This window comes from Stegostoma tigrinum, chromosome 26 (genome assembly GCF_030684315.1).
Source record: "Stegostoma tigrinum isolate sSteTig4 chromosome 26, sSteTig4.hap1, whole genome shotgun sequence".
Classification (NCBI taxonomy): Eukaryota; Metazoa; Chordata; class Chondrichthyes; order Orectolobiformes; family Stegostomatidae; genus Stegostoma; species Stegostoma tigrinum.
In genome coordinates this window covers 45,006,734-45,028,364 of record NC_081379.1, presented here as the reverse complement: position 1 = coordinate 45,028,364, position 21,631 = coordinate 45,006,734, and the positions used below count along the sequence as shown (strand labels likewise).

Here is a 21,631-nt window from a genome sequence, read left to right as displayed (position 1 = left end):
CGTACAAATAAAAGGCAGTGGTACACCATTTGCACATCACCCCAGGTCACCATTTAATAAGATTATGGCTGATCTGTCTGTTTCCCATCCACTCCCAATATCTTTGGTAAAGATAAAGTTACCATTGTCCCAGAGGGTTGCTCTCTCATGAGAGAGAGAGAGAGAGAGACAGCAGTAGGTAGTTAAGTCTGAGTATCACCATGCCTCACATAAGGGTCAAGGTTAAGAAGGTATGACCTCAATGTTGACCTCAACTGGTACTAAAACTGAACTCAAGTTGTTGGCATCACTTTGTATCAGAAAAAATCTAGCAAAGTCAGCTAACCAAAACCCCCTTCAAGTCATCATAGTCCCAAAGGGTCACAGGTCTGCTCACTCAATATAGAGAGATAACGGATATTGAGTTTAACCTGAGGGTCACCATTTCTCAGATGACGTGCGAGATGAAGTGGTTTCATGGTGACATCAGCCATTATGGGAACTGAATTTGCATTGTTGGCGTTACTCCGCATCACAAACCAAGCATCCAGAACCAACCGAGAAGCTGTTCGATTCACTATAGCAGCTGGATGGCTTTTGCTGAACTAACCTTTGATACCATTGCCAAACAAGAATCTATCCACTTCTGTCTTAAAAATATTAAATGAGGCCAACCTTCACCACCTGCTGAGGCAGAGAATTGCAAAGTCATACATCTTAATGAGAGAAAACATGTCTCCTCACGCGGCAAATCCTGATTTTAAAACAGATCTGGAGTCACCCACAAGAGGCAACATCCTTTCCACATCCACTTTGTCGAGAATTTTCAGGATTTTATTTCTTCAATAAAGTCACTCTTCACTCTTCTAAGTTACAGTGAAAGCAAGTTCAACCTTTCCTCATGTGGCAATCTGCTCAGTCCAGCCATTAACCTAGTGTTGAACCTCTTCTGAACCACCTACAACACATTTACATCATTCCATAAGTTAGTAGACTAAACTCCACAGTGTGAGAGATGTGGTCTCATTAAAGTCTCACATAAATGAAGCATAACATCCTTACTTAAATAAAATAAACAAAAAAAGAATTTCCTGGAGAAAACTAAGTCTGGCAACAGTTGAAGACAGAAAGCAGAGTGAAAATTTCAAGTCCAGTGACCCTACTTCTGAACTGATTACAGCTAGAAAGTGAAGGCATATATGCAGAAGACAAGGGGTGGGGCGTATTGGATTATGCAACTGGTGGAAACAGAGTTCAAAGGAAAAGAAAGATATTTAGGCAGACCAAAAAAAATGGATAATGATAAACCAGGGAGAAAAACAGGTGCTAATGAGGATGAGAAGAAGGTGAAAATTGGTTGGTTGTGCCAAAAACCTTGTTTTAAGACAGTTTTACTGCTCCTTTCCTCTTTGAATTATTGAAAGAGCATCTACAATCACATTGCTTTGACTCATAATACACACAATTTTTACTATATATGGATGGAGCATCAAAATCTGTTCATGAAGCCCAGTCTCCCATCACCAGGTCACCCTTTATTTATGCATGTATAGTGTATGACACTGCTCAAAACTGGCTTCCAGAATGAACAGAATCTCTGACACTCCTGTTTATATCTGTCAGTCATGGCTCCCTGATTGGACCAAGTTAACAGCCCTAATCAGGGAATTCATATTCTATAAGGTTCACCTAGCTGACTTCATTCCAATCACTACACCAATGTGTTTTGAACTTTTCTTGGAATAAAAGGGTTTAAACTCTAGTACCTTGGATTTGCTGTCTGTATGTTACTATTTTCACACTGCATTGTACCATTAAGACCCTAGGCTGGCATTTTTGACATGTGCAAAGGTTTTACAATTTGTTGGTGCACAACTTTGTGAAGAACGACACTGCTGCTAGCTGGTAAACCATCTTTTTTTGGGTACTGATGGACTGGTGGCTGTGTATTGGAATCCAAGCTAAAATTTCCTATCATATTTTTTCTTCGCATTTGTATTTGTCAATTTTCTTTGTTTTCCTTTAAAGCTTGACATAAAATTAACATAAGGACTTCCTCTGTCTGAACCACTTTGTTCATTTGTGTAATTCCTGTGTCTGAATTTACAGGTCCCCACAAAGATGATTTGCAGCAAAAGGAAGATACATAAAATACAAGGTGTTGCCAATCCACCCACTTCTTGCCCAGCTGCAATCTGCTCCCTATTTTATGACATCCTCAAGCCTGACCAACTTAAGCCTACTGAAAGCATTAAGTGGCCGATCATGTTGGTGCAGTGGTAGAGCTTGAACTAGAATCCTGGGACAAGTTCCACTTACCTCAAGTGTGAGTTATAAAATGTCTCAATAGGTTGCTTAAAATAACTAATATCTGGGCAGAAACAGGTGGGCAGGTGCTCAATGTCCACTTTTTTCACAATGTTGGTGAAAAGATGAGAACAAATTGAGACATATGATTCTGGGTTGCCTTGTGCACACATGGATACCACCCAGCTCAGACACTACACGCCTGTTGTTCCTTCACACCTGTCCTTCAAAATCCACCTCCCACTACATACCTAGGGAGTCTGATCCCTTATTGTCCAAAAGGCCCAAGTTGACAACTCTCAGGGGGCCTCCTTGTTGTCCCAGCAGCACCATTTAAGGAATTCTGGTGCTACATTGACGTGGAGGCAGATTAATTGACCTAATCAGACTGGCCAGTAGCTCTGAAGTTTTGGGCATCCTTTCTGGTGAGGCAGAGGTATGAAATAGCTTGCTTTAGCTACCAACAAGGTTTTATTATTATGAGGCAGACTTTTCACTACTCAAGTAGTTTAAAACTGACCTTTCTTCCAAGGGGGCACGCAGTCCACCCCACTAGATCTCTCCCACCCCCAATACAATCAATCCAGCCAGTGATCTCCCTTTTCCTTTGCATTTTCATGTTTATTTATTGCCCAAGTCTTTAGAAAAAAAGCAAAGATGCCCTTCAACATAAGTGCATTCATATTATCAAGTGTAAATTCTGGATCTTTCTTGACTTTGCATTCTTATCCCTGATTTATTCTTTTAATTTTCTCTTGCAAGCAGTTCATTTCTCTGTTAAATAAAACCTCTTTTAAGGACTTTGTTAAGATTATGTCAATATTCAGCTAAGAATGTTTAATATTGATTTTAATACATTAACTTTGTTAATGTTCAGTAGCTTTCTTGTTTTGATTTGCTTTTTTTCCACTCACTGCATTCAAGCTTTGTTTAATTCTGTTGTATCGAAAACATTGACCACTTCATTTTGAAGCTTTATTTATGTACATTTCCTTGCAACTATAGAGTCAGTATTAGTCTCAGCCTTTGCACTCTCTTTTGAAGCATGTTTTCTCTCATTTTGGCTTTGATTACTGTTGCTAATTTATTCTCCTAATTGTGTTGATATTGTTCATGCACATTTTAATTCAGGTGGTTTTATATCATCTCTAATGTCATTAACTTTTTAGGTGTGTTACTGGAATGTCATTTTTAAATTAGCAGGCCAAGTGTGTGACTCCAAGGACACATATTTTATCAAATCATTAATTTTGGTAGCAAGGTTTAAAAAAAAGGTTGGGTTTATCATGCTGACTAGCTATTTCTGCACAATTTCACTTTCAACAAGGTCAATGGATTTTCCCAAAATGACTGGAGATAACAATACCTTATCAGCAGCCAAGTCGTTTCATGACAGGAAATCTACACTGCCAATGATAAAGTAAGAATGTCACCCACAATAACAGAACCAGTAATAAAGCCACATTTTAAGTTAACCTTAATTCCGGGACAGATAAATAATTTCCATTAATACCTTAGATCAATAACTTTTTATTCAATAAACATTTTGCAGAGAATTTCATTTAACAAGTGACTGTGCTAATCCTGCCTTCCCAAAGATAATTATCAAGTTATCCTTTTCAAACATTCTTAGAAGCAATTATAGATTAAAACAATTGCACAAAGGAATTACAACTTTTCTTTACAGAACTGTTGTTTCACTTAATGAATAGTCAGATACCTACTTAGTAAAATTTTGCCTATTGTCTTAAAAGATTCACCACAAGCAGGTGTGAAGAATCATGAGTGGGCAGGGTCAGACTCACACAGACCCAAAAGGATCTTTGGTTTTGCTGGCTGCTGGAGCCGAAAGCTTGTGTCCTATGCTGCTAGAGCGAAGTCTTAGAGGATTCCTCCTAAAAATCAAAAAGGGGCAGATTGTTTAGTTTGGTATTTCTTTCTTTCGGACTAGGAAGAGAGAGACAGCACATGAGAATAATAATGAGTTGCTCAATTGCCTTTGCCAAGGGTGTGCTTTCAGGATGCTGCTTATATTGGAACAGTTGATGACTAGTGGTTAAATAATACATTATCTTGTTAAGTATTTCTATAGAAGGAAACAAACTAAAATACTTTGTGTCCAGAGCTAACGAGGGTGCACAACATCCTGTGCACAAAGAGAAGGTGAAGGACACAAAAAGGACTCTGATGCCAAGGAATGGAGTTAAGTCTCATAATCCAGAAACACAGATAATGTTCTGGCAGCCTGGTTCAAATCCTGCCGTGGCACTTGGTGGAATTTCAATTCAATTTTAAAAGATCTGGAAATAAGAATCTACTGATGATTACAAAACCTTTCCTGATAGTGATAAAAACCTATCTAGCTCACTAACGTCCTTCAGGGAAAGAAATTTGTCATCCTCAGCTTGTTTGGCCTACATATGACTCCAGACCCACATCACTCTTAACTGCCCCCTGAAATGGCCTAGGAAGCCATTAAGTTGTATCAATCATTACAAAGTCTCAACAAAGAAATGATATTAGATGGACCCTTAGAATCGACCCAGGATCCAGAAAAGACAACAGCTGAAACAACCTTGTTGACCCTGCAAAGTCCTCCTCGGTAACATCTAAGGACTAGTGTCAAAATAACAACAACCTGATGTTGTCATGCTCACAGATTCATATTTTATAGACACCACCATTCCAGAATATGTGCTGTCCCACCAGCAGGACGTTAGACCCAGCAGAGATGAGGGCCTAGCAAAGGTAAGGACACCTCCTGCTAATTATCACATACCATAGTCCCTTGGCTGATGAATCAGTGCTCCTACATGTTGAGGAAGTACTGAGGGTGGCAAGCATGCAAAATGTACAATGGATTGGGGATTTCAATATCCACCAGGAACAGTGGCTTGGCAGTAGCACTACTGATCGAGCTGGTCAGGTGCTTCAAGGAAAAGCTGCTAGACTGGGTTTGCAGCAGGTAATAAGGGTACCAACAAAGAGAAAACCATACGTGACGTCATCCTTTACAACCTGGCCACTGAAGATGTATCTGTCCATGATATATCAGTAACAGTGCCAATCCCACAGTCCTTGTGGAGAAGATGTTCTGCTTTCACATTGAATAGATCTTCCAACTAAAGACTGGACATTCATGAGGTGTTGTGGTCCATCAATAGCAGCAGAACCGTACTCCAACTGAATCTGAAAACTTATGGCCTGGCATAGCCCCACTCAACTATTACTCGGGGATCAATCCTAGTTCAATGGAGAGCGCAGGAAGAATGCACACCAAAAACCGCACTAAGCATACCTAAGAATGAGATGTTGATATGGTGAAACTACCAAACAGGACTACTTGTGCCAAACAGCATAAGCATCAGGTGACAGGCAAAACTAAGAGATCTTGCAACCAACGGATCAGATCTAAGTTCTGCAGTTCTACCACATCCACTCATGAATGGTGGTGGACAGTTAAACCACTCACTGAAGGAGGACCCCGCCACCTACCACCCACCACAAATATCCACATCCTCAATGATAGAAAAGCCCAATACGTGAACAATCTTCAGGCCAAAGTGCCAACTGGATGATCCACTTTAGTCTCGTGCAGTTGTTCCCAGCATCACAGATGTCAGTGTTTAGCCAATTCAATTTACTCCACATGATATCAAGAAATGGAAGGCAGTCACTACTACAAAATCTATGGAATGTGATAACAGTCTGACAACAGAACTGAAGAATTGTGCTCCATAACTTGTCATTCTCCTAGCCAAGCTGTTCCAATACAGTTACAACACTGGTAGCTACCAAACAATGTGGATAGTTGCCCAGATATGTCCACACACAAAAAGCAGAGTAAATCTAACCCAGAAAATTACTGGCCCATCACTCTGCTCTTGATCATCAGTAAAGTGACAGTAGGTGTAGTCAGCAGTACTATCAAGCAGCACCTGCTCAGCAATAACTTGCTCAGTGATCGAAGGGTCTTGTTCTCGTGCTTTCAATAACATATGGGCCTTCAAAAATGGTGAAACATTGGATGAGCACAGTTCATTGGAAGAACAGGAAGAGTAGGATGTAGAAGAGGAGTAAGAGAATGATATCCAGAACACAGAGCTACCCCAGCTACATGGGAAGGTGACCGAGCCTGATAAAAGTTTGAAGATCTCATCAGAGTGACATTGATATAGGGATCAACTAACTAATTTCAACTACGCACCTCTGCTTCAGGAGGAACTGCATGGTTTGAACTGCACTCTGAAACATGCAGACAGAAGGAGTTCCATTCCTGCCACCTATGAAGGATGTGCATCCACCAAGAGCAGTGATGTTCAACTGGTGCGCTGCTAGAAACTATCCTAGCGTGTCATGAAATTTTGGATGAAGATAACAAAAATCAATGTAATGCAAACATTGTTTCATTCTAAATAATATTCTATCCAACCAAAATTATAACTCATAAAACCAGTGAGCATTTATCAAATTAAAAGTGAGGTATCAGTCTTTCAATTCTAAAACGTCAACATTTCTACATATAGTTTTACATACCTGATAGTTTTTACTCCTGACCATAGAAGCTAAGCAATGGCATTTGTGTGTTATTTTGCTGATAGTAAAATGAGACAAAACAAGCTAATGCTAACAAGGCATTCAGTATTTGTGGAACAGATTTAGGACCACGAATAGTTAAAAGTAGTTCAGCAGATTTTGAAAATTCATCTATGCTGACAACGAAAACAGTGTATTTTTTTCGAGTTGATTTGATACACATGTGCTTCTCTAGTTTGTTGTTTTCACTATACTACAAACATCTCTGGTAAGACCATACCACAGTAATGCAAGTACAATACAAGAAAATGTGATGTTTATGAACAATCAATTGAGCTGATAAGAGTGGGCATACCATGGAATTGTTTGTTTCATTCAAATATGGTGTGTTTCTGAAAAAGTTGGAAACCACTGGCCTGCAGCTTCCCCGTCACTATTCATGGGCCCGTTTTCCCCTTCATCACTTCATTGTTTTTCCTTCCATTGGCAGTAATCAAAAGAAGTTCACACAGCGGGCTTCATATATCAGTATTTACACGGTGGTCAAAAAGATCAAAAATGCTCAGCCACATTTGATAAGACACCCAGTGAGCTAATCAGTGCTCTACTTCAAATTGTGACGTCCACTCTCAGTCACCTCTACGAAGTTTTCATCTTATTGCCTTGGAGGAAGTAGAGGCAGACTGCTCATTTGCCTCAGTTTGGATATGCAATGTGCATGATCGTTGTCTTCATTGTGCCATGACCAATAGCGGCAACTCCAGAGGCTGCTGCACACATATCGTTGAAAGGATAGCCTCTATCACTGAACCCTACTGCACAGTTGGTCCCTCAGTTAGTGGGGTCTCTTCAAATGGTAGCACCCTAATCTTCCTCAGTGACAGCCTCAACATTTGGACAGTGCAAATAGCTGGGGCACCAATAAGAGTCCCTATAAACATCTCTATGCAATCAGACATTATACAAGTGAGCCATGCAATACTGTCCATTCTGTGATTCCACCCAAGAATTATACATCAACACCTATCAGAAGCTGGGGTGAAGTGTTTGATCATTCAGAACAGAACATAAATCAAATTCATTTTGCCTTTTTAACACTTAAAACAACACTGTAAGATGTTTTAAATAGTCATTAAATCAATCTCTGAAATAAGTGATTTCTGTCTATAAGTGTTCAATAATGCTTACATTCAATTACTTGTCTGAAAATAAGCTTGAAAAAGAGCACAAAACATTCACAAATTGTTAAAGAATAATTTTGAGTGATATTTCTGAAGCTTGTTCCTTACAGGTTTCTGTATGTCACACTCATTGTGGTTTATCCACAAAGCTATTTCACTGTTCCTGTGGGGGGTCCCTACCAGCAGGATATAACCTTGTATCTCTATCCACACGTCAAAGCTTTACCTGTTTTAATTTAGATTTTCTTCTTCTAAGAATCTGCCCAAAATGTAGAAGCTTGTGAAATATCTCGTTGCTATGATACTGTGTCAGGCTTCACTGTAATTACTATTTGCCACGTTATTCCATTGTGCTGTGAAAGACATTGTGAAATGGCGCTTAAGCTTTGCAAGTAGATACAGGGAAATAACCATCATTAAGCATCAAACATTCAATTATGTTGATGATACATTTAATAACAGGTATATGATTAAGATGAATGGCAGCCAGCTTGTATAATAAATGCTCCCGATTTAAAAGCGAACAATGATTCAGTCAAGGAATTCTATACATTTTACAAATTACAAATTGAACATTAGCATCAGGTGTAAGAACAAGCAAACGTCAAGGAGAGAATTAGCAATATATAGTTTCAATTTAATAAGGCAACCACTTTAAAAATAATCGAATCTTTGGGTTGAATTTTCTCAGGCATGAACAACAATGGGCAATGGACAGTTGGAGAAGTATAGTAAAATAAGAAAAATGAGGTTCTTGACGTTGAGAAGGACACAATCTAATTTTGTAACCAATATTTAAATAGTGAGCAGCGAGGAACTTATTTGCATGCATTATCATTTTATTAGTATCTAATGTCACCTCATTTACGGGCAGTTTCCTATTCTCCCACATGAAATAGAGAAACTGGACAATGACAATTCTTGACAGGAAAGTCAAAGCTGGCATCTGGCAACTCCAGCTCACTGTTTGCTACTTGAGGCCTCCATTTTGGACAGCAGTCCACCATCTCAGGTTACAGTCCATGGGCAATATGTGCCTATGTAGCCTCCATCCACATATGTTGCCATTGGAGATGCACCAGCCTCACCACATCCTCAGTACACATTCCCAATTCACTTAGAATATAGTTCTCCATTTCAGTGCTGCACTTTAGAGAACAATGAAAGGATCTTTCATTGTAATGCTGCTGCCAGGAGACTTTGCATGCAGGAACAAGCACCCATGTCATAGATTGGAGAAGGATACATCTCAGAGCTCCTCATTTGCTTTCTCAGTGCTCACTACGTTACTCCCATTTTACGGGCACAGCATATGTCCCATGTCATGCCTTGCCTTTGTGCTTTGCTACCTCATTCAGAAATCACAAGCTCACAGTACTTCTGTCTTGTCTTGCTGATTAGCACGAAGATAGGCTATTTCTTCCAGTTGTCATTGGTGGTCAATCAAAGGAATGAAAATGTTGCCATAGAATACAATGCTATATCAATGTCACACCTACACTATGTGCCAATAGCCTTTGTGGGAAAGACACTGAAAGTGCTTCAGTCGTAATCTTTGGGCAGCAGTACTTTGTTAGAAGATGCAGTCGTTAGTCAGTAAAAGGCAGCATCTGATCTCAATCAAGGGGCTCAGATTTGGTCGGGTCACAGCTTGGGGTGGTCAAAATCAGAGTTCCATAAACCCACAGAAGCTCAGGGATTCACATTAAGTCAGTCACATATTAAGTCAGTCAAAAATCTGCACAGAGATCAGTCAGGACTGAAATCACTCAACATTTGGGACGTCTGTTGAAGTCAGACAGGCTGGGCCACAATCAGTACTAGGCGTCTGCTCAGTGAAAGTCAAGCAGGCTCATTACTGCTGTGGTAGAGAAGCTGGGGAAGTCAACTGTGGAAACCGAGGCATCATGCTGCAAATACAGAAGGGACAGTCAACTTGGTCTACTGCATCCACTGCACCTGATGTGGCCTCCTCTACATTGGTGAGACTAAGTGGAGATTCGGAGACCATTTTGTAGAGCATCTACACTCAGTGCAAGACAAATGGCAGCACTTTCTGTTTGCAAACCATGTTAACTCCCCCTCCCACTCCTAAGGTGACATGTCCATCCTGCACCTCCTCCAGTGTCACAATGATGCCAGCTACAAACCGAAGGAGCAGCACCTCATATTCTGGCTTGGGAGACTACAGCCCAATGGCGTTTAACTGGATTTCACCAGTTTCAAAATCTCCCCACCCCCAGCGTCAACCCATGATCAACCCTCCATCTCATGCTGCCTCCTTGACCTGACACAACCTGTCCACCTTTTCTCGCACCTATCCGCCCCTCCCAACTCACTGACCAATCCCTACCACGGCCTACCTGCACTCACTTATCACCACCCCACCTACCTTCCCCAGCCCCACTCCTCCTATTTACTTCTGAGGTCCCTTCCCCTCCACATTTCTGAAGAACGGTCTCGAATCGAAATATCAACTTTTCTGCTCCTCTATGCTGCCTGGCCTACTGTGTTCATTCAGCCCCACACTGCGTTGTCTCAGACTCCAGCATCAGCAGTTCTTGTCATCTCAGAGGAGACAGTAATTGTGCAGAGGGAACTCAAAATATCAGGGTGGGAGAGAACAATATATTATGAGATATGGTTTACTGCAGGAGGTGGGGAGAATTGTTGACATTCACAATTACCCTGACTTTGATGGCAAGGCAGTGCAGCACAACTAAGCTGAAATGCCAGAGCTTGGAAGGTAAATTGTACAGTGAAGACTTCAATGAAAGAGTTTAGTGATAACATATGAAAGCACATTCTGATGGGGTCAGCAGAAAAAAGAACATACAGATATCGGGGAGCCCTTTGATTACCCGGCTGAGCCCACAATTCACTCCGCAAAGGACAACCTCTGTTAGCTTCCAAGATAATAAAGTGTGAAGCTGGATGAACACAGCAGGCCAAGCAGCATCTCAGGAGCACAAAAGCTGACGTTTCGGGCCTAGACCCTTCATCAGAGAGGGGGATGGGGTGAGTGTTCTGGAATAAATAGGGAGAGGGGGGAAGGCGGACCGAAGATGGAGAGAAAAGAAGATAGGTGGAGAGGAGAGTATAGGTGGGGAGGTAGGGAGGGGATAGGTCAGTCCAGGGAAGACGGACAGGTCAAGGAGGGGGGATGAGGTTAGTAGGTAGGAAATGGAGGTGCGGCTTGGGGTGGGAGGAAGGGATGGGTGAGAGGAAGAACAGGTTAGGGAGGCAGAGACAGGCTGGGCTGGTTTTGGGATGCAGTGGGGGGAGGCGCGGCCTGCGGAGCGGCGCCTGAGTCGGACCCGGTCTCCGTTGCGGCGATGGCGTGTCACCGCCTGGTGCTGGTGCGGCACGGCGAGAGCACCTGGAACCAGGAGAACCGCTTCTGCGGCTGGTTCGACGCGGAGCTGAGCGAGAAGGGGGTCGGCGAGGCGCAGCGGGAGGCCGAGGCCCTGCGGGATGCCGGCTACCTGTTCGACTGCTGCTACACCTCGGTGCTGCGGAGGGCCATCCGCACCCTCTGGATCATCCTGGACACCACCGACCAGATGTGGCTGCCCATCACCCGCTCCTGGCGCCTCAACGAGCGGCACTACGGCGCCCTGACCAGCCTCAACAAGGCGGAGACCGCCGCCCGCCACGGGGAGGAGCAGGTCCGCGTCTGGAGGAGGTCGTTCGACATCCCGCCGCCCCCCATGGACGCCGAGCACCCGTACCACAGCACTATCAGCAAGGTGAGCGAGTAGTCTGAGAGATTTCCCCCCCTGTCCCCCAACAGGGGGGTAAAAGTCAGTGAGTAGTCTAAGAGAACCCACTCCCCTACAGGTGGGTAAAAGTGAGTGAGTAGTCTGAGAGATCTCCTCTCCCCCCTGTAGGGGAGAGGAGATCTCTCAGACTACTCACTCACCTTTACCCCACTGTGAGGGAGAGGAGATCTCTCTTCCCCCACTGCACTACACAACCAGCCCAGCTCTTCCCTTCCACCCACTGCATCCCAAAAACAGCCCCGACTGTCTCTGCCTCCCTAACCTGTTCTTCCTCTCACCCATCCCTTCCTCCCACCCCAAGCCGCACCTCCATTTCCTACCTACTAACCTCATCCCACCTCCTTGACCTGTCCGTCTTCCCTGGACAGACCTATCCCCTCCTTACCTCCCTACCTATGCTCTACTCTCCACCTATCTTCTTTTCTCTCCATCTTCGGTCCGCCTCCCCCTCTCTCCCTAATTATTCCAGAACCCTCACCCCATCCCCCTCTCTGATGAAGGGTCTAGGCCCGAAACGTCAGCTTTTGTGCTCCTGAGATGCTGCTTGGCCTGCTGTGTTCATCCAGCTTCACAACTTATTATCTTGGATTCTCCAGCATCTGCAGTTCCCATTATCTCTTTTAGCTTCCATTCTTGTCTAAATGGCAAATGTGCAGTGGAAATGGAAAATGGTCATAACCACACCCAGAATAGGCATAGGAAGTCTTTTCTTTTCCTCTGTACATGCAGATTGTAATTGTGAGTAATGTGAAGTCCTTCAAGTTTCAAATGCATTGATCAGGCATCTACACAGTTGAGGACATCAGTAATCACAGCACTCTGCATGTGAAATGAATGTACTGTCCAACCATGTGGATATGGATCAGTGCATGAAGCAGAAGTAATTACAGGTGACCTTAAAAGTGTTACTTATGAGCCACAATTCATTAAGATGATCCAAAGTCCCACAGGTCATGGATCAAAAGGTCACATATTACCTCTCACCTTGAACTGTAAGTATTCAGCAAAATGCTGCTTTTCTTTAGTGATGTAGGTGGCGTGAATAGTGGGGCTATAGGGTAATTTTTCGGTAATCCTACTGCATTTACAATCTCCAACTGTATGTGCACAGCATAGCTTGGATATGAAGTCATATATTGGAATGAAGTCCCCTACAAAGGTCCAAATAATGTCATTCCATGGGCAATGTTCCCTCTAAACTATGTGGCTGTGCACACCTAGGTTCCATGTGTGGTAATCAGTATGTGGCACTGACTTCCAATTCCAGAAGTTACTGTCACACACAGACTTGAGGCCGGCAAAGCCAGTAAGAAAGTTAGGAGGAACATTGTCCATAGTTTTTCTTGTCTGGGTCTCCCATGCCCCATCACATAGAAGACTGTGCTAAATTGTCATTTGTGTGTGATGCAAATGCTGAATGCTCACTTTACTAAGAAACTGTTCTGTTTCTGATATTCCCCACACACATTCATTGAAACCACATCCAATTGAGATCCTGCTACAGAAGGGGTTATCATTGGAGCCATGTGCTCTGACAGCACAGAGAAATTAAAAGCCGTAAATACTTTAGTCAGCCCAATATCTAAAGTACCCTCCAGCATTTGCTGAATAGTTTCCGTGAAAAAGCTGCAGCTGAAGATCCCCTAAGGATGCACAGATGATCCAGAATGTCAAAGGTCTATCAACTTCAATGCTATGTCTTCCAGGTGAGGGAATTCCCATTGCCACACAGATATAAGATGTCTTAGAATAGTGTAACATGTCACTGTTGGAGTGGAACTTGTGATATGCAGTAGTGGATGGCCATCCTGTCCGAGTGGCTGTCAAGGTGACAGTTGCACTAAGCTTTTTGTTCAACTGTCAAGTTCCAAAGATCCATAAACATGGCTGATGAATGCATTGCACAACCCCCAGACCACATTGCTGAGTTCATATGGCTTGAAATGGTACCTCTATTTCCCTCTGTAGAAGTTGCCAGATCTGTTGAGTTTCTCCCGCATTTTTTGTTTTTATTTCAGACCTCCAGCATGTGCAGCATTTCCCTCTTATTACAGTCCATTTACTAACATGAACTTCTATTTGTAACCCATGCCACCTATGTGCCCTCAGAAGATTTACTTTTCATTTTTCTTCCACTGTGAGCGCTGTAAAGGGCAGTTCCTGGCTGGCGGCTCTTGACCAGGCTTACAGATAGAAACCCTCCATGAAACTCCCTGAAATTGACACCTAGTTTACTTTAGAAATATTTTGCTAAAATTCAGACCTTTCAAATAGAAAGAACAAAATAACACAAAATCCTGTATAAGTTATTGTGACAAATAGTCAATGATGGAGAAAAGCAGCATTTATGGGTTGATGAAATACCTTTGTCCTATAAAGGAAAAATACTGTGGAAGCTGGAAACACAAAGAGAATGATGGAGAGATTCAGCAGGTCTAGCAGAATCTGTGTTAAGAAAAACAGTTAACATTTCGAGACAAATATGATTCTTTTTCAGAACTCAAACAATTCTGAGTTCCCAGGAGAGTTGGAGGAGCGTGGAAGGGGAAGCTAGATTGGGCTTCTCAGAAGAAGAATTCCTACTCTTGTCAGCCCCTAAGCAGTGAGGGAGAGACGCCTTATTGCCATGATACAACAGTACTTGCCTCTGTTTAACTGTTACATTCCCCCAATTTTCTGGTACCACAGTTAAACCTAAAATGGAGATAGGGTCTGAGACACAAACCTTACTCTTCATTTAAATGACCCCCTTTCTGGATGCCCAGTCCCTGTACTGCCCTAAAACTGGAAGTCGGCATGTTTGAAGTGAATTGGGTGGGATTTGAGATTTTTTATATTTTCACAGAAATCCCTTTCCCTGTTTCCTACCTATGTCAATGGTACCATCATAAACAACGACCTCCTGCTGGTCACCCTCCCCTTTCTGAATATTCTGCACCCTGTCTGAGATATCCTTGACCCTAGCATCAGGCGGACAACATACTATCCTGATGCCTTGCTGACAGTCATGGAACGGTCTGTCTGTGCTCCACAGTACGCTGCTTTGCAATAGTTAATTCCTCCACGGTTTGCTGCCCATGTTGTTTTGCTAGCCAACTAGCAAATAAAACATCAGGACAATCAGGTTGATGCTTATCATCAACATTAAAAAAACTTGCAAGCACCAAGCAAATTTTAATAATGCGGCAGGACGTAGAGAAAAACATCTTTATTCACTGCAACAGAGCAACCGCACCAGCCAAAAAAAATCTTCGACACTTACCTCAGCAGCACGTCACATGAATGAATTATCATGCTGATATCAGAACAGAAAATCCTAACTGGTTTACAGACACCAAAGTATTTCAATGGCTACAGCATCTATCCTCTATTGTTACAGCTTTAATAACCTGAAGCAGATGTCATTTTGACTTCTTGTTTTGCAGCCGTAGTATTATTGCCTCAGAAAAGGCACAGAGGTTGTGTTTCAAAATGTCAAAGGAGAATGTTACCATGGAAAAGGAAGATAAAGTACTTCCAGTGCAATGTAATCCCATCACACAGTTGTTGTAAACAAAATTATTCATCTCTTCTACCAATGATGATGATGTCTGACTGGGACAGATAAATCTGGGTCAAGCATAATCATAGGAAACCATAACTCAAAAATAATCCAAAGCCCAAAAATGATTTTCAGAAAAAACCCAGATAAATTTGATTGTTTTTTATGTTTCATCCTTCTGGCACTCCCTCTATCTCCACTAGCTTAAGTTGCCAAGATAAGCTCATGGTCAAACATTGCATTGAGGTCAATGAATCTGGCACGGCTCAATTTGTATGGACTAAAAATTACACGCTTTGGAGGCAAAGATAGAACAAAACTGAGAACTATCAACTAAATATGTATGAAATGAGAAAAGGGCTCATCCTGCAAATTTAATAGACTATTTATATCACAACAATCAGAAATATGCCAGTTAGATGTTTGATATTCCCTTTACAAATGCTGACAGAGTTGATATACATTCCCAGTATATTCTGATTTCATTTCAGCTTTAATTTGGAGTATATTTCATTTACTCTAATCCCTTGGATCCTGGAGATTACAAACTCCTGCCAACAAATTCTCCGTGGTTAACAAAGATGTATCATGAGAACTACAATGGTCAAAGCATGCATGACAATCAGACGGCCAAGTTACAAACCATTTTTTGGATGAAATTAAGAAACACTAAAAATACCATACAAAGTAGAATAGACCCAAGTGAACTGAAAGTTTACAATGAGCCAATTTAAACCCAACTTTGCTGATTTAACAAACAATGAGTTTATTAATTAGTAAACGTGAAAATAATCAGAAATACAACATACAGGTTAAAAATAAGATGCGAATCTAAAAAGATAAAAATTGGAGAAAACAGATATGCAGATCAATCTGTAAATTATTCACAAAGATCAATAGTTGATTAGTGAAGTCTGTTTGGAAAACATTCTTAGAGGATGGCAGCAAGCAACATCTTTTTGCCACTGACTGCGAAAGCTGGGGCATTGTGAAGATTACTGGAGATGCAGTAAGTTTGTATATTGTTAATCAAATATTATTGCAGTAAAAAAAATGAAGTTGCTATAGTCTTACTCTCTCATTAGACAGAGAGACAACCTGTGGTGGTTTAATCTACCTTAGGTGAGGAGATGCTGAGAAGGAGAGTCTTTCATGGTAACCTCAGTTGGTGTGGAGAATTGAACCCATGCTGTTAGTGTCACACTGCACCCCAAACCAGCCATTTGGCAACTGAGCCAACCAACTCCCCATTGCAGTGCTTATACCTGTGAAGCCTGTCTTCTTCCTTATCATTAAGTTAACATTGCTATATTAATCAGCTCATAATATGCTTTACTAAATCTACTGTATTACACTGTTGGGCAAACCACAATCTGTTACATTACAATTCCAGATTTCCCATAATTAATGTGGTATATCTAGTCAATTGATAGTAACTGGAAGAAATTTTAAAAATTCATTTTTTAACCAGAGCATTCTCAAAAATAAAAAGGATTTAACAATGGAGACTGAACAAATGAATGATCACAAAAAACATTCACAGTTTTAATATTGAATACAGCTTCAAAATCTAAGTGCCTTGCACCACCTACTGGCAAATCATGCATCAAAAATGAATTTCAGAGGCATAAACTTGGTTTTAAATCAGGTTGAGTACCGGACCATCTAAGATCAGTTATCAGAAAAATCACTAACAGTATGGCTCCAATTAACATGACACTTCAGACAGCTATTGTAACTACTGAAATGACAGTCAGTTAGAGTAAATTTCTGATCCCAATAAAACATACAGAGTAGGAACCAGCAGAACCTTAAAAATGTTAAAATCAAAATGCCAACTATCCAAATTAACATCAAAAAGTATCGGGCATTTCATCTGGAATAGGATAAGTTTAATATTTTAAATTTTCCTCACCTGTACTTTAAGAAAATAAACATAAAATAAAAATAAAGAAATTCTAACTGTTCTTCATTTCTATTAAGATTTTAAAGTTCTTTGAACAAGAAATATTGATGACCTCATTAAAACTGACAGTTGAAAGGGATATTGTGCCCACAAGAAAGACAGCAGTGAATTGTCTGACCCACCATCATCATATATGGAGGCGGTAGGGCAGACAAAATAAAACATTGATCGCCCTCCCAATCTGTCTCACATAATACAACAGATTGGGAAGGACCTCAGACATCACCCACCTTAAGGCTGAATGAGGAGCAGGAGTAGGACGCATGCAGTGGTACTGTCACCAGCTTAGAGATCTAGAGATCTAGCCTAATTCTCTGAGGACATGCAGATGGTGAAATGTAATTTAATTAATAAATCCAGAACCAAGATCAAGTCTAATGATGATGATGAAACCCTTGTCAGTAGTTTTGTAATCCCAGCTTGACAAGTCAGATCCCAGAATGAAATCTAGCTCGGCGGATCATACTTTTCTTTTCCATTTATGTTGTGATATTTCACTGAAACATAATTGTAGTCACACAAGGCTGCAGATTTCGTTCTAACAATTAAACGGACGTGTATTGCTTCTGATTAAGTAAACTAAAATAAAACATACCAAGTTACCACGTATAACAGTTAAAAGATTTCAAACACCCAGCAAATCAAACTCCCAGCTACTCCCTTACACTATCACTTTACAGTGAATCAAATTTCAGAGCAATTTTCCTTATCAATCAAATCTGTAGATTGATTTAAATATTTCTGGTTTGATCCTGTGAGGTACAATGCTTTTTTCTTTGATTCACACAACTGAGATTCTTTCAGTGAGATAACAAATTCACTTAACTGTTCTGAACAAACTCCTTTTTCCGGAAAAAAATCCCTGCTCTTAAGGACTCCTTCAAACTGAATTCAGAAGCATTTAATTAAATTACCTGGTTCAACTACAAGTGCATGATGGTATACCAAAAGCAGCAACAGGCATACCTAAAAACTGAGCAGTTAGCCTAGTGAAACTATAACACAGGACTACTTGCAAGCCCTATCCAGTTATGAATGCTAGTGCGCAATTAAACAGTTAACAGGAGAAAGAAGTTCCGCCAGTTTCATAATCCTCAATGATGGAGAAGCTCAGAAACTGTGCAACTGCTAAGGCTGAGGCTTCTGCAACCATTTTCAGTCAAAAGTGCTCAGTGGATAATCTATCTCAGCCTCCTTGTAAGGTCCTCAGCATCACAGATGCCAATCTTCAGCCAATTTGATTTACTCTACACGATGGCTGAAAGCAATGAATGCAACAAAGGTTATAAGTCCTGAGAGCACTCCAACAGTTGGACTGATGCTCCAGATTTAGCTACATCCCTAAACTGAGCTGCTCCAATACAACAACACTGGCACCTAACCAAAATATGGCAAATTTCCTAGGTATGTCCAATTCTCAAAAAGTAGGACAAATGCAACCCAGCCATTTAGCGCCCCATCAGTCTTCTGCCAATCATCCAGGTTTGAATCCTGTCACTACAGCTGGTGGAATTTGAATTCATAAAAGAAAATCTGTAATTAATCTACTGACAACCATGAAATATTCTTGAGTGTTGGATAAAACTATTTAGCTCGCTAAATTCCTTCAGGGAAAGAAATCTGTCACCCCCACCTGGTATGGTCTACATTTGACTCCAGACCCACAACGCTGTGGTTGACTCTCAATTGCCCTCTCAAATGTCCTAGCAAGCCATTCAATTGTATCAATCGCTACAAAGACTCTACAAAGGAATGTAACTGGAAAGACAACAGCAGAAACAGCTCTGTCAATATTGAAAAGTCCCCCTTATTAATATCTGGGGGTTGGCACCAAAATTGGGATAGCTGTCTCACAGACTAATCAAGCAACAGTTTGACATAATCATACTCATTGTCAGCAAGATATGATTCAATGTCCCAGACACCACCATCACCTCCTCAGATATGTCCTACCCCACCAGCAGCAGACCCAACAGAGGTACATTTTCGGGAGGGAGTTGCCCTGGGAGTCCTCAACATTGACTGTGGATTCCATGAACCTTTAGTGCTTCAGATTAAGCATGAACAAGTAAACCTCCTGCTGATTACCATGCACTGTCTTCTCTAGGCTGAAGAACCAGTCCTCCTCCTTGTTGAACAACACTTGGAGGAAGTATTGACAGCAGTAAGAATGCACAAAATGTACTCAAGGTGGGGGATTTCAATGTTCACCACTAAGAGTGACTCAGCAGCAGCATTACTGATCAAGCTGTTTGGGTCCTAAAGGACACAACTGCTAGACTGTGTCTTAGCAGGTAGCAAAGGAGCCAACAAGAAGAAAACACGTCCTTGACCTCATCCTTAAAAATCTGCCGGCTGCAGATGCATCTGTCTATGACAGCATCAGTAAGAGTGACCAGTGCACAGTCCTGTTGAGACGAAGTCCCAACTTCATAATGAGAATAACCATGTTATGTAGCACTGTTACTGTGCTAACAGATCTAGCAATGAAAGACTGGGATCCATGAGGCACAAAGGACATCAATTGTAGCAGATTTATACTCCACCACAATCAGCAAACTCTTGATCCAGCATCAACCCGACTGAACTATTACCCTCAAGCCAGGGGATCAATGGAGAGTGCAGGAGGGCATTCCAGGAACAGCACCAGACATCCCTAAAAATGAGCTGTCAACCTGGTGAAGCTACCAAATAGGACTACTTGTGTCCCGAACAGCATAAGCAGCAAGAGATAGACAAAGCTAAGTAATCCCACAACAAATGAATTAGCTAGAGTTATAGAGGTCTGCAGCATTGAAACATGCCCTTCAGCCCAACTGACCCATGCTGCCCAATTTTCATAACTAAACTAGTTCCATTTGCCTGTGTTTGGTTCATACCCCTCTGTGCCTATACCATCCATGTACCTGTCTTCATGTTTCTTAAATGACAAAATGCACTTGCTTCCACCACAATCTTTGGCAGCCCATTCCAGATGCTCACCACTCTCCATGTGAAAAAAAATTTCCTTCTGTACCCTTTTTATCATTCTACACTCGCCAAAAACCTAGGATTTCTAGTTTTAGTCTTCCCTACCATGGGGAAAAGCTGTTAGCTACCTACCTTGTCTATGCCTCTTATGATTTTACAGATCTCAATAAGGCAACCATTCAGTGTTCAGTCTTTCCAGCCCCTCCTTATAACTCAAATCTTCCAGTCCAGGTAGCATTCTAGTAAATCTTTTCTGCATTCTTTCTAGTTTAATAATATCCTTTCTATAGTAGGCTGACCAGAACAGCATGTAGTACTCCAAATGTGGCCTCATCAAAGTCTTGTTTAGCTGCAACAAGGCATCCTAATTCGTACACTCAATGCTCTGGCCAATGAAAGCAAGTAAGCTGAAAGTCTTCTTCACCAACCTGTCTACTTGTGATTCCACTTTGAAGAAAATATGAACCTGTACCCTACATCTCTCTGTTCTATAACACTCTCCAGGGCCCTACCTGAAGCCCTACCTTCCTGAAGAAGGGTAATACCTGAAACGTTGACTGTGCCTTTCCTCCAGATGTTGCCTGGCGTTGCTGTGTTCTTCCAGTCTCCTGTTTGCCTACAACTGTGTAAGTCCTCCCCTCGTCTGTCCCACCAAAATGTAACACCTTGCATTTATCTAAATTAAACTGCATCTGCCACTGCACAGTTCACAGGCCCAGTTGATCACAATCTCACTGCATTCCCAGATAAATTTCTTCACTGTCCACCATATTGCCAATCTTGGTGTCATCTGCAATCCTACCTCCTAAATCCACATCCAATTCATTTATATAAATAACAAATAACAGGGGACTCAGCATTGAGCCCTATGGCATGCCGCTGGTCACAGGCCTCTGGTCTGAAAAACAACCTCTACCACCTTACTCTGTCTTCGACTGTGAAGCCAATTTTGAGTCCAACTGGCAAGCTGTGACTGGATGCCAAGTGACTTAACCTTACTCAACAACCTACCATGAGGTACCTTGTCAAAGGCCTTGCTAAGGTACATATAGACAACATCTACCACATTGCCCTCAGCTACTTTCTTGGTCATCTCTTAAAAAAACTCAATCAAATTCATGAAACACAATTTCCCACTCACAAAATCATACTAACTGTCCCAAATGAGTCCTTGTCTCTCCAAATGCCTGGGGAACCTGTCTCTCAATATCCCCGCTAACAACTTACCCACCACAGATGTTAGGCTCACTGTTCTATAGTTTTCAGGTGTTTCCCTACAGCCTTTCTTAAATAATAATACAACATTAGCCACCCTCCAATCATAGGGCTCTTCAATCGTGACTGTTGATGATACTAGGGGCTCTACAAT

The 21,631-nt window shown here is 41.6% G+C and overlaps 2 protein-coding genes across 2 annotated transcripts in view; one reads left to right on the top strand and one right to left on the bottom strand.

Moving 5' to 3' along the window:
- rsph14 (radial spoke head 14 homolog) overlaps positions 1 to 21,631 on the bottom strand; it is a 631,180-nt gene that overhangs the window by 576,640 nt on the left and 32,909 nt on the right. The window lies entirely within an intron of this gene.
- Positions 11,288 to 11,764, top strand: LOC125464055 (phosphoglycerate mutase 2-like). The gene has a single exon (XM_048556053.2). It carries the CDS (start codon positions 11,339 to 11,341, stop codon positions 11,762 to 11,764), a length of 426 nt encoding a protein of 141 aa, XP_048412010.1. The 5' UTR covers positions 11,288 to 11,338.

Excerpts from the sequence above, each read along its gene's own strand:
- LOC125464055 (XM_048556053.2), top strand. The coding sequence starts at position 11,339 with ATGGCGTGTCACCGCCTGGTGCTGGTGCGGCACGGCGAGAGCACCTGG.